This window comes from Centropristis striata, chromosome 23 (assembly GCF_030273125.1).
Source record: "Centropristis striata isolate RG_2023a ecotype Rhode Island chromosome 23, C.striata_1.0, whole genome shotgun sequence".
Lineage (NCBI taxonomy): Eukaryota > Metazoa > Chordata > Actinopteri > Perciformes > Serranidae > Centropristis > Centropristis striata.
In genome coordinates, this window is record NC_081539.1 from 10,166,585 (window position 1) to 10,180,264 (window position 13,680).

At 38.2% G+C, this 13,680-nt stretch overlaps 1 protein-coding gene across 1 annotated transcript in view; it reads left to right on the top strand.

Moving 5' to 3' along the window:
- The window catches only part of tmtopsb (teleost multiple tissue opsin b), a 46,894-nt gene extending 33,432 nt beyond the window's left edge, over nt 1–13,462 (top strand). The window contains exons 3-4 of the mRNA XM_059327289.1: nt 2,732–2,965; nt 12,344–13,462. Coding sequence (XP_059183272.1) covers nt 2,732–2,965; nt 12,344–12,646 — 537 coding nt within the window. The 3' untranslated portion in view covers nt 12,647–13,462. The remainder of the gene's footprint in view (nt 1–2,731; nt 2,966–12,343) is intronic.
- The last annotated feature ends 218 nt before the right edge of the window (nt 13,463–13,680 follow it).

Genomic DNA, 13,680 nt, shown 5'->3' on the forward strand with positions numbered 1-13,680 from the left:
AAAACAAATCAGAATACTATGTATATGTATTTATATTTTACAGCTTAGCTTTAAGGCAAAGATATTAAGTTGGTAAAAATGAGTAATATGTGAGAAAACATGCCTTGATTTGAAATGGGAAAACAATTTGGCAACGTTGTGCCTTTATCTCTGTAGCAGGTGCATTGCTTCATAATGCACTATGGGTGAAAAATGACTGGTCATGCATAAGCAGAAAATTGCACATGACATTTCATGGCTGTGTGAGCAGCCTGTAGCTTCTTCCCTCAATAGAAAAGTTGGCAGCAGTGGCTCTGGGTCTGTCTCTTCTCGTCTTGATGAGTTTGCCACTGATGCATGAGTTCAAATTATTACCTTAAACAAAAATTCATGAACCTCGAACACAGTCTAAATCTACCTTCTCCTGACTCGCTCATGTGTTTAATTTAGATTTTAAATTATATCGCCCTATTGTATGAATATTTAAGAGTTTCTTAATGCAATATTTATGTTGGCAGAAGGAGATGTGATTGTTTGGGTTTAAATGTCACTTGAGCATTGGCAGCTCCTCCTGGAAATGAAGAATGTAATAGTTGTGTTGTTGTGTCGTGGGATCTCTCTGTCGATGTACTGAATGATGGATTTATTGGATGTAACAAGCATCTGTTTCTGGCAGGAGAGGATTTTGGCAGCGTGTCACTCTCTGGGAGTCTCTGCAGTAAAACGAATCTGCAAAACAAATACCAGCATAAGACCCATAAACGAAGAGTATTTCTCAGACTTTCCTTGCTGGACGAGTTAGAGTAGAGAACATGATAACAAGAGGAAACAGCAGGGGGCATGTTCATGCTTGAAGGCTCCCTCTGGGAGTGTTAAATCTACTGCATCCCCCTTCTAGGCAGCATGATTGAAGAACCGTTGCCCCTGTGCACCCACAGCAGGGAGACTCCTGCCATCGACTTTATTGACAAGTCTTCACAGTGACGTTTTGAAGCCTTGTAGTGGTGGTTTGTTGTATACATAACACCGGAGAAGGAGGAAAAAGGCTTTGAACTTCACCCGCTTTTTTTCCTCAGCATCACAGATCAGTAAAATCTCAACGCAGAGACATCGTACTCACACTATTGGAATCAACAGGAGTTACACTTTACGCAGTTGGTGGTTGTTAATATAGGTGAATGTGCAGATGAAAGGGAATAACAACTGTAGGAGTTTTCTCCTCGGTTACCTCATAGTTGAATTATTTGGAGCTGGTTTCTGATGGATGCTACAGGGGCTGCGTCTTTCAGGCAGTTCAACATTGACATTTAGCAGCGGGAGGCATGCAGAGAGAAGTAAATGTCCTGCTGAGCCACAGTGGGAGCAACAAATAGACACAGCTTGATCCTATGACAGAGATTAAAACCACTGTGTGGAAAAAATACAGATCTTTCTCGTTAAAAAAAACTAAAACGGCCTCAAATTTGTCTGTGCAAGCAGATTATTACATTGATATTTCTGTTTGTTGTTAGGGTGTGACCTCTAGTGGCTCTAGTGATTATTACAGAAGCAAACTAGGATGTCAGGTTATGTGGTATAAAGAGTGACAAAGTCCGCAGAGGGAGGAGGTCAGGGTGGAACAAACACAGGACTCTCACCCAGGGAACTGCTGTTTTCCTTTACACAAAGACAATTTTCCACTATGAATTGATGCATAAAGTCACACCAGAATGCAGGAAATTATTTGTTTCATTCTCAAAATTCTTTTGGGGAAGACACCCTGTTACTTATTTATTTATTTTCTGTTTTTTCTGTTTTCCACCTCCAATGAAGAGCAGCAGTTTCTTCTTATGCAGTGACAGTCCCAAGCAGGATCTGAATAACAGACGATACTGAATTACTGATTTTTCTCATTAAATCGAAACTTTTTTCTCAAATTATGACAAATCTATTTCACGAAATATTATGGATTTATTCTTAAAATCGCAAAGAACACAGATATTAGGGATGGGAATAATTAATCGATAATAGATAAATGGTCGTTAAGAATTTGGTCGATAACGTGGAATTTTTAATCAATCTGTGTATTTTTTAATTTGTCTATGACTGCGTATCAATACTCACTGAACTGAAACAATGAGCCAATGAGATGAGAATTAAGTTGGATAAAGCTACAATTTGCAAACTGAAAGTTGAAATAACAATTATAAAACATACAGAAATACTGAAAGTATTAATTTGAGCAAAACTATCTTACTGTACCATACCTTGCCTTATCTTGCGAGCATGAATTACTGAGTTTAATTTGATCCAAAGCTTATTTAAACACAAAACACACTTAAATATGCAAGATTACAGTTAAAACTAACCTCATGCCTCTTTGGGGGCTAAAACATTAAACTCCTTGGCGTTATCTTTACAGTGAGTTAGTTTTACGATCATCAGGAAGTCTCTTTTTGTCCTTTCAAAATAAAAGCATCCGTTATCAAAACAGGCTTTTGCATAGTACTGTATATATATCTTTTATTTTGCCCATGTACGCATAGCGATTAATCTATTAATTAATCATTAACATTATAGATGCTCAATTTGGCAGGTTTCTTCCAAACGTCCATCCCTAACAGATATGAGATTTTCTTTTAATGTGCAGAAGAACATGAATAGAAAAGTTGTTGAAGGACATATGAGCTAAAGAACAACTAGAATTGTTGGCTGACTTTTCAAGCTAAATTGATTTAAATTGTACTAACAGAGTGTTCTTTCCGTGCCTCAGGTCCGCAGTGTGAGCTCAGTGGTGACGCGCCGCAGGGAGCAGCGGGTGCTGGTGATGGTCGTCACCATGGTGGTGTGCTACCTGGTCTGCTGGCTGCCCTACGGAGTGGCAGCTCTGCTTTCAACCTTCGGCCCCCGTGACCTTTTGACCCCGGAGGCAAGCATCACGCCGTCGCTGCTGGCCAAGTTCTCCACCGTCATCAACCCTTTTATCTATGTATTCATGAACAAGCAGGTGAGTCATCGCTCTTCTTCTCAGTTCCTTCTGTCTCCATCTCTCTGCTGAAGCTGTCCGTGTGTCTTCTGCCTCTTCTCCTATTATAACACATTTTTGCATTTTGTGGAATCAATACTGTCGACTTCGTATATGGGAGTGGGAGAAATGATTGAATGCACAAAACGTAGGTAACATCTGAGGACGTGAGGAGACATCAAAGCTCAGGAAAGTTATTTTAAACATGTTCAGTGATGTTGTTTAGCTAGATTTACACACGGCAGACCCCCCCAAGCTTATGTGCACATCAAATATGTCTTTTGATGAATTATTCTACAGTTTCTTTTGAAAATCAACAGGTACACTGACAGCTGAAAACAGCTCAAACAGCTCTATGAAGAACCGTGACTCACTGAAAACTCCTTGCTCCACTTATAACTCCTTCAGACCAGTCTTTCACCTGCTGTCTCTGACCTAAACGCATTTTTCCATGATACTAACAACACTAACAGCATCTAAGACCGACCTAAGTGGTACAAGGGAGCTCATAATTTCTCCTAATTTATTCAAAAATAAGAGGTCAAATTTAATTAGGTTTAAATGAGGCCTAATTTAATGGAAATTGAGTCTAAAAGTTGTGGTCATGAGTTGGAATCAATGAGGATCATTTATTCTTTATGCTTTATGAGCAGTAAAAACAGACCGGGGAGGACAAAAGTTGATTGGAGGAAAATACGAGAGTTAATATTAACGTAGGGAAAACCAGTCATCCTTTCAATTGTTGATGTATGATTTCATCACCAACGGGCACAAGCCTATTTAATACAAGTAGATTTGTGGCTGTGGCGAGCAACGTGATGTAAGAGAGATTGTCGAGAGAGAACACAAAGTTTTCTCCGAGGAAAAGTCTTCACAGGATTTCTAAAGTGCATCATGACTGGGAGAGTTTTATGATTAAGGAGGTGAAAGTAATGAATGTGATAAGCCGTGACTGTCAAAGCCTTTAATGCACTCATCTATAATAAAGTTTGTGAACGCACCTTGTGCTGAAGTGCAGCAGAAAGACTTGAGAAAGTGGCGGGGACAAAAAGTCTCAATTCCAATGCCAGTTCACCCACCTGCTTTCTTTAGAGACTTTACAGTCCCTTCTTCCCATGTCCAATCCAATCCACATTATTGATATTGCACATTTATAGCAAACACAGGGTTCCCAAAGTACTGCACGAAAAGGTAAACACAGTAAAAGCACAATAAAAAAGATAAGTAGGGATTAAAACGATAAAATACAACAAGATAAAATAGAATAAAAATTAAAATAAATAAAATGAACTGCCCGCACAAAATAAAATATGTATGTACACACATAAAATCATAAAATCAACATGTGTCTTTATCCACTATCACAGCCAACTTGGCAAAGCAAGCTGTTTTTGACAGATTTCTGTTGCTGTTTTGCTGAATAAAGTCACATGACTTTTGTAACTACTTCACTTCCAGCATTTACATGTATTTATTTACTGTTTAAACTATCTTTTATAACACATTACCGGGACGTTTTTTGCCCTAAACATACAGTCATGGAAAAAATTATTAGACCACCCTTGTTTTCTCTAATTTCTTGTTCATTTTAATGCCTGGTACAGCTACATTTGTTTGGACAAATATAATGATAACAACAAAAAATAAAGAATTTAATTTAAGTGCTGATATCTTGCTATTTTCCATGGTCTTCTTGATAATAGCCAAAATCATTATCAAGAAAACCATGGAAACTGGCTAGATATCAGCTCTTAAATTAAACTCTTATGAGCCATTTTTGTTGTTATCAGTGGGTGTTGCAGCAATTACCAGAAAACAATGGGTCTAATAAATTTTTCCATGACTGTAGGTCAGTGGTTTTACACATAAATCCACAAAAACTGCAGCCTTTTTTTTACAACCGCGGACCGCGGTACTGAAACACGACCTCTTCTGCCGCTTACCTTGGAAAACTTGTTGGTTCTATATTTAGGCAAAGACTGAGACACACACAGGTAGAGTTCACAGCCAGGGGAGGTTAATGTAGGTGTGAGCAGACCTCCATCTGCTAGCTCCTCATTTACACCTTCAGTCAGAAACACACACATCAAGCAATGAACACATGGACAAACGTACAGATAAAAGAGATGCAACATTATTATCAGGTGTAAATGCCTCAACAGCATCAATGCATAATGCATAACACCAGCAGCAGCTTCTGTGAGCGTGTGATACACACCTCTGACATTCAAGCACAAGAGGAAGTAATCTGGTTGATGCCGCCAGCCGTCCTAATTGACAGCGGAGCAAACTTCAAGGTTCTTTCTGCAGCATTTCACCTTCAAGAAATCATTAGCATAGTCATTAGTAGATTAGTTCAGTAACCACAAACAAATATGAGATCAGAGAGCGGGCAGCTCAGGCGTGACTGCACGCTGTGTGGGACATTTCGACAGGATCTTCTTTAATCTTCCTGTAAATAATATTAAGAAACAGTAAAAACAGTGTGAGTACTGTGAATATTTAGTTCAGATTATACAGTCCCTCTGGACTCTTTCTAATCACCATTTTATATGGCAAAACCCATTAAATGAAAGATGGTGGTCAAAAGGGAAGGGAAGAAAATGGAACACGAAGAAGAAGAAGCAATGAGATGGTGGAAGGAGAAAAAGAGGAAAGGAAGGAAGGGGAAATCAAGAATTAAGGAAGAGTTGAAAGTGGAAATTAAAATGGGCGGACTAAAAAATGACAGAAAGTGCAGTTAGTTTGGGTCAGAGGAGAAGAAATGATGAAGTAGAAAGATGTGTGAAGGAAAAAGAGAGAAAGAAAGAAAGAAGAAAAGGATAGGAAAGAAGGAAATAAATGAGAAAGGAAAGAAGGAAAGTGTATGAAAGAAGGAAATAAATGAGAAAAGAAAGAAGGAAAGGATAGGAAAAAAGGTGAAAATTGGGAGGAAAAGTGATGAGGAAGGAAAAAAAGTAGGCTTGAAAAGAGAATAAAAGAAAGAAGGAAAATAGGTAAGAAAGAAGGAAGTATAGAGAAAGAAAGAAAGAAAGAAAGAAAGAAAGAAAGAAAGAAAGAAAGAAAGAAAGAAAAATAAATTGCAAAGTAAACAGATGAGGAAGAAAAGAAATGAGAATAGAAAAAAGAGAAGGAAATAAATGAAACCCGCTTCCTATATTCTCACAAAACAGAGAAAAACACTCTGTTTACCGTCTCATACATACAAACATAGAAAATCTGTCCACACACCAACTATATAAAATTACACAACTGGCAATACATAAATCCATAACAAGCAGCTTCATACAGTGCAAACACATTAGATCAGATCCTGACAGTACACGCTGATCCCCTCCAGACCCCAAACACACATTATGAAACCTCATCATGTCATTTACCAGCGTTTAATGTGCATATTCTGCCCCAAACATCAGCAGAGGGTCAGCAGGGTCACTCTCCCTCAGGCTCCTCCTCATCACATGTGTCCAGTTTAGCAGCAAACACAACGACCTCCTGCTGAAAGAGTTCAGCTCTGAGAGGCTGCAGGCGTCAGACACTCATCACAGGGTCAGCGGGAGGAAAGAAAGGAGGACAGAAGAACTGAGAAAAGACATAATTGAGGAAAGAAAGCAAAAGAAAAGGATTGAGGAAAGAAAGAAAAAGAAAGAACTGATTAAGGAAAGATGGAAAAAACTGATTAAGGTAAGAAAGAACTGGTTAAAGGAAGGAAGGAAGGAAGGAAGGAAGGAAGAACTGATTAAGGAAAGAAGGAAATAAAGAACTGATTAAGGAAAGAAGGAATGAACTGGTTAAGGAAAGAATGAAAGAAGGAATGAACTGGTTAAGGAAAGAAGGAAAGAAGGAATTAACTGGTTAAGGAAAGAAGGAAAGAACTGGTTAAGGAAAGAAAAAATGAAAGAATAAACTGATTAAGGAAAGAAGGAAATAAAGAAAAAACTAATTAAGGAAAGAAGGAAAGAAAAATAATTGATAAAAGAATTGATAAAGGAAAGAAAGAAAGAAAGGAAAGAACTGATTAAAGAAAGAAAGAGAGACAGAGAAAACGGATTAAGGAAAACAAAGAAGGAAATGAAAGAAGGAAAGGAAAGAAAAGAGAGAAAGAATGTATAAAGTAAGGAAAGAAAGAATTGAGAAAGCAGAAAAGAGAGACTTGAGAAAGAAAGAGAGCAGTTGGTGTTTTAAAGTCAGGACGAAGTGATGAATGTCAGAAAGACAGTTGCAACAAACAGAAGGAAAGGGGAAAAGAGGAGATGGTCAATTAGAAAAGAGGGAATAAAGGACAGGAAGCAGCAGGGAAAGGAGGAGCGAATGAAAGAAAACATGAAGACATTAAGATGAAAGAAAAAGGTGACGGACAGGAGGAGAAAAGAAGGAAAGTTCTTTTTAATCTGCTTCGATTGTGATCAGCGTGTGATGTCACTATCAGGGAGCGACACGCCGCCACGCTGACCTTTCCTTCTTCTCTCTCTCTTTTATCTGCCTGTCGGAGCGCCGGAGACATTTAACTTTCTTTGACTCGTCACGACAGTCTGCTCTCTGTGATTGGAAAGTTTTTGCGTGTGTGTGTGTATGTGATGTTAAAGCCACTAACTGAACTTGCAGCGCTGCAGAGTAACTCCCAGAAGGCCGCGCTGTGTGGCACTTTCAGTCTTCAGTTCCTCCCAGCCCATAACTATGGCAGCAGTGTGTTGAGGCGAGTTGAAGACTTCAAGCGCTGCGCAGATTCATGCCCCGAACCGGAGCTGACGTCACAGGAATTACACCTTTTACTGCAGTCAGCACTTTCTGTGGATGGAGTTTTCATTTTTAAATCAACTTTTTTTTTTTACATCATTTGCACATTATTTGCTCTTTTATACTTCAACTTTACAGCATTTTAAGGGGAAATATTGCGCTTTTTGCTTGACTTTACTTATCTGGCAGCTGAATGAACAAATAACGTGATCGGAATAAATAAAGCAGTGGTCAAATGTAACTGTGTACATTTACTCAAGTATTGTACTTAAGTAAAATTTTGATGTACTAAATGTAACTTTATACTTCTACTTCCCTACAATTTGAGGCAAATATTGTAGTTTTTACTCCACTACACTTAGCTACCAGCTTTAGTTACTTTTCAGGTCGAGATATAACATGAAAAACATGATGAATTTGATATAATTAAACCACATAACAGTATATTAAGTAGTCAAAATGAGCCCTAGCTTGACAACATCCAAATGCTGCCTAAATAAGTGCATCAGTTAGCAGTCAGCACTTTCTGTGAATGGAGTTTTAATTTTCAAATCAACTTTTTTTTACATCATTTGCACATTATTTGCTCTTTTATACTTCAACTTCACAGCATTTTAAGGGGAAATATTGTTCTTTTTGCTGGACTTTACTTATCTGGCAGCTGAATGAACAAATAACGTGATTGAAATAAATAAAGCAGTGGTCAAATGTAACTAAGTACATTTACTCAAGTATTGAACTTAGGTGCAATTCTGACGTACTTGTACTTAACTTGAGTATACTATTTATGTAACTTTATACCTCTACTTCACTACATTCTGAGGTAAATGTTGCACTTTTTACTCCACTACATTTATCTGGCAGCCGACTTTACTTTACAGATTGAGATTTTATGAACAAAAAACATGATCAAAATAAGTCATTTCACAGTAATGGATATAAATACTTTTCCCACCACTGCAATAAAGCAGAAATGCCACAAATAAAAGAAAGAAATGTGCTCCAGCTGCACTAGCTGTAACATCAAAATGCTTCTTCTGTGTTAAATCATCAGTCATAAGATTCAAATAATATGACATAAGAAAATACAACTCTGAAAAGGATCATTCTTCCCAAATGTGCTTTAACTTTAATACTTTAAGTACATTCTGCTGTTAATACTTTTTTGCACATTTACTTAAAGGAAATATTTTTAATACACATTTCTCATGTTTTTGTGTGAATGTGATGGTTAAGACAACAAGCACAATCATGGCTAGAAGTGGCAATAATGTCCTTCATGCAGAATAACACATATTAATGAAAAATTAACATTATAATGACATACATAGTATAGGAAAAAAAAGTTACATTTCTCTGATAAATTATTTTTTCATACAACACCTTTCAAAGTGCCCACAAGTGTCATGAATATTAGGGAAAGAAATTGGGTCCATTTATTATACATATTGAGCTATTTGCGTTTTTACAGCTTTTTTACAGCTTCAATCACAATTTTAAGCTTTGTTTCCATTATTTTTCTCACAAACATTTGTAACCGATGATCCGTTCAAAGACTATGGGGTTCAGAGGGTTAATAGTGCAAAAATGTGTAACTTCATATAATAAAAACGTACAGCCGTGGTATTTACTGCTGCTCAGATGGCAGCTGTGTGTCCTGGTGCACCTTGTGGTGTTAATTCTAGCCACTATATTGATATAGAAAGTGCTGACAGGCAGCAAGAGTGCTTTTTTCAGACTGGAACGGGGAACATTGTAGTTATGTATACCCTTGATACCTCCGCTCCTTTTATTCCGATTTTTTGGGGGCTTTCTGTTGGAGTGAAGGCGTGTAACAGTGAGTGGCAGCATGACATGAAAGCTTTTGTCTACAGTGGAAGAGGAAGCAGGGATGTGTATTCAAAGGTGTATTTGAAAAATCTGCTTCCTTTATTACATCCTGTCTTTTTTATATATGCCAACTTCTTTTCTTCAGCCATATCAAAAGCCTTTTTTTATGACATTTTCTTCTTTTTCTGTATAATTTCCTGCCAGATTTAATGTTCGACAAATGTGTCATAACATATCACCATGCTGGAGTTCACTGCAGATACTCACCACACATATTTTTGCACACAAACGTGTCTGTTTGCCTTTGAGACACACAGGTTTGGAGTGGCAGGTGAGGATTTGGTCACTCCTTAGTCTTAAGATCCCAATCTGTGCCTGCTGTTACCTGCAATCCCTCCTGACGTCAGTTAGCCCTCCTGTTCTTTTATTCATCTCAGAGTATATTTCTCCCTACGCCCTCTCTTCATACATTCCCCCTTTTTGTTTCCTTTGGGGTTTTGCTTTGAAAAAAAACCAACAGCCCTTTTTTTTCCTATCCCCCCGCAAGCGCAGCTTTCCACTACATTAATACATTGGGATTCAAGAAGATTTAAAAAAAAACAAAAAAACGGAGTGCTAATTTTGAAAGCTGCATAATTTCCTCGGGGGAAACAGAAATTAATTGGCTCATATACGATGAATTGTCAGCCAGCTGCCCAAGTATCTTAGTTAAAAAGCACCACAAACTGGTCTCATTTGTCATATCAATCACTGCAGCGTGGAGACATGCTGGAGGAAACTGCTCGCTCTGATGATGTAATGAGATGATTCATGCAGCACGTCCGTTTGATCTGCGGCACCCTGGGGAAATGTAGTAGACTTAAAGTATACGTGTGGAACCAGAGAGTATACTAAGTACACTACGTTTATCCAGGGCAGCACGCTGTCTGCTGGACTCCCAACACGGAGGAAGGAAGAAGGATATCAGCAGAACTGTACTGCCTTCATATTTATTTATTTCTACTGATACCACTAGATCTACAGTTACTCATACAGTGACTCACTACTCGCACTACTTTTGCTGCTGTTATATTTACTTTCACTGCTCTTCTTTTTGAGCGCAATATTTAAAACTGGTATGGTAAAAACCTTATACAATTATTACAATTACTACAAATGGGTCTTTTTATTTTATTTTTTAACATATATTGTGTATAACTGTGATATAGAAACGGTATCCCAAATCGTACAACGTTCGGTGCTTATACTATCCCTGGTCGGACACATCTGCAATGCCGCACTTGCTGGTGTTTCACGGCCATTTTGAATAAGATCCCCACCACCAGTGTAATTGATTTAAATACATATTTCACAGTCTACAGCTGAATTTTAGTTTACCTACATGGATATTTACATGTCTAATTACAATGCAAAAGTAAATTTGATGAGAGAAAGCAATAAAAACACTCAGGCGACACTCAGGCAACGATCTTAAAAAGTAGCATCTGTATTTTTAGTGAACTGTATTTTATTGTGACAGAAGTATGGTCTGGGTGGTTGATAACAATGACATTTATGTGGCTTACCCAGAAACATCCAATTTCCCCTAAAAAACGTACGTGTCCGATTTAGGATAGGCTACAGTTAGCGAACGGCTAATTCACCGGCGTTAGTGTCCTTTAGCTGACTCTGGTAAATCCGAGCATAACGTAGACTGTAAAACGATTTTCAGTCTGAAAGATAAGAAGTTAGACTGTAGTTTCACACCACTTAATTAATTGGAAACCTAACATGATCATTTATATTAGTAGTTAATGTGAATGTTAGCCAAAAGCTGTCCGATGTGGGATACAGACAGTACTACAACTATTTCTGCTTGTGTGCTTGTGTGCTGACTATGGATACTAACAGGTACTCTATTGTTACTGTAGTTTTGCTACTGCTACCACTGGTTCATACATGCACACACTGCTGCTTGCAGAAGTACTTATACTGGTTCCATATACTACACTTACTATTGCTCTACTACTATTTCTACTACTACTTACTACAGTACTACAGTAATCTAGTTCTACAGCATCAACTACTTCTAAGAATATTCCATTGGTATTTAAGGACTTCTAGTGCATACGCTTAAAAGCACTGCTGCTTGCAGAAAAAAAGTAATTATACTTCTTCTATGCTACACTTTCTAATGTTCTACTATTACTACTTACTACAGCACTACAATAACCTTCTTCTATGGGTGCGACTACTACAGTACATCAACTACAACTACTATTCCACTTCTATTACCTGGCTGACTCCTTTCTACTTCTACTATTTCTATTGCATTCAATGTTACAAGTACTTTCCCACCATTCACATCTTCCTTATACTAAAACATGTACTTTTAATTGCTGTTTCTGCATTTTTACCGTTTAATGTGCTAGTAGGCCTGTTTTACATGCACTTCTACCAGTATTTGTTTTATTGCTTTTACACTTACTGCTATTACAAAAACTGTGACTATATGACTGCAGCTACTGCTGTCTGATTACTGTCACTAAAGCAGATAATAATTTGAATATTTAAAGCTTTTTTAATCAACCAACGAGGATTTTAGCAAAAGGATTGTCTAAAAAAATGTTTTACTGTTTTGCCCGTACAGCACCAGAATATATCTTTGGCTCCTGATGTGGATCCTACCTCTTTAATAATATGTGGGCTCAACTATATGTTTTTAAAATGTGTCCTATCATGACTATTACTGTGCACAACTTCTATCATTGCTAAACTCTTAATATAATCCTGTGTGTGTCTGTTTGTGTGTAGTTCTCCAGGTGTTTCAGAGGGTTCATCAGCTGCTCCGTCCCTGAGCGAGGCTCCACCTTAAAGACATTTTCACGGCCAACCAGGACGCTCCGCACCATCCGGCAGGAAAAGGAACTCCCTGTGTCCGCTCCGGCCCCTTCCTCCGTCCTACCCACGCCCAACTCCAACCACGAGTCCTCGCAGAGAGCCAGTTACACGGCTCCATCGCCATCGTCATCGAAGCAACACTCTGCTGCTGCACACAATCCTGCTACTAACACCCCCAAACCCAAACTGATTCTGGTGGCTCACTACAGGGAATAAACAGGAGCTTAACATTTAGAGAAAATAAAGTGACGAGCGGGCTCCAATTAACAAACAAATCCCCTTAATGGCAGTCTTGGGAGTCTTAAAAATCAAGCTGGGACACTTTAATTGCAGAACAGGTTATCACTGCTCTGTGAAGTTGGCAAACAGGGATACACACAAAATGCCAGTCGCTAAGCATAGTGCTCCATGGTGCTGTAACAACGCCAAAAAATGCCACAAATAGGCCAAGCTTTTGCAGCTCTTTGCTTGTATTGATGAAGCTTCTTTGTTGCATAACTCAATAATGTTCTTTCTTAATCTGAGGGATTCTTCAGGAGCAATTTAGAGAAGCACAACGTTCTTCGGTGAAGATTTCACAAATTGTTTGGTGTTTTTTTTTCACGGGGCAATGAGATGTTTTGTCGGCTGTTAGCAGGATTATTCTTTCCCTTTTTCGACGATGATTCGGTTGAAGGAGCGGGTAAGCGTTTTTGCCTGACCCCATTTCCATGCCTGATATTTGAGGATTTGATACAGAGTATTAAAGATTTGTTGAACAATTTTATGTAATTTAGAGCTGAGAAGGTTTTTTATTATGCCTTTATTTACACTTTGCTGCATATAGGCCCTACTGTCGTCGATTCTGGGACTGTTATGAAAGCAATTAAAGGGACATTTCACCATGTTATGAGGGATTTCACTGTTTTTGAGTTGTCTTCATGTTTCTGAAGCTGCTGTTTCTCTTTGCTCAGTGGAAACGTGCTTTTGTGTTGTCTCCCAGTGTATTTTTGTTTGCTTATGTAACATAAATTAAATCATGTCACAAACATATTTGACTGTCTCAATCTTTTACTGTTTACCTCACCCAAAGTGTGTTTGTGTGTCTTTTGTCAGAAACTGGAGCTCAGTGTCATTTTATCTCTCATTCTCTTTCCTTCACATGTTGATTAATCCATGAATTATTAAAAGAGGCATTATTTACAGGGAGGGGAGCAGATTAACGTTCTACATTACAGCCTCCGTCTCGTTTAGAAACAAACAGCATTTAG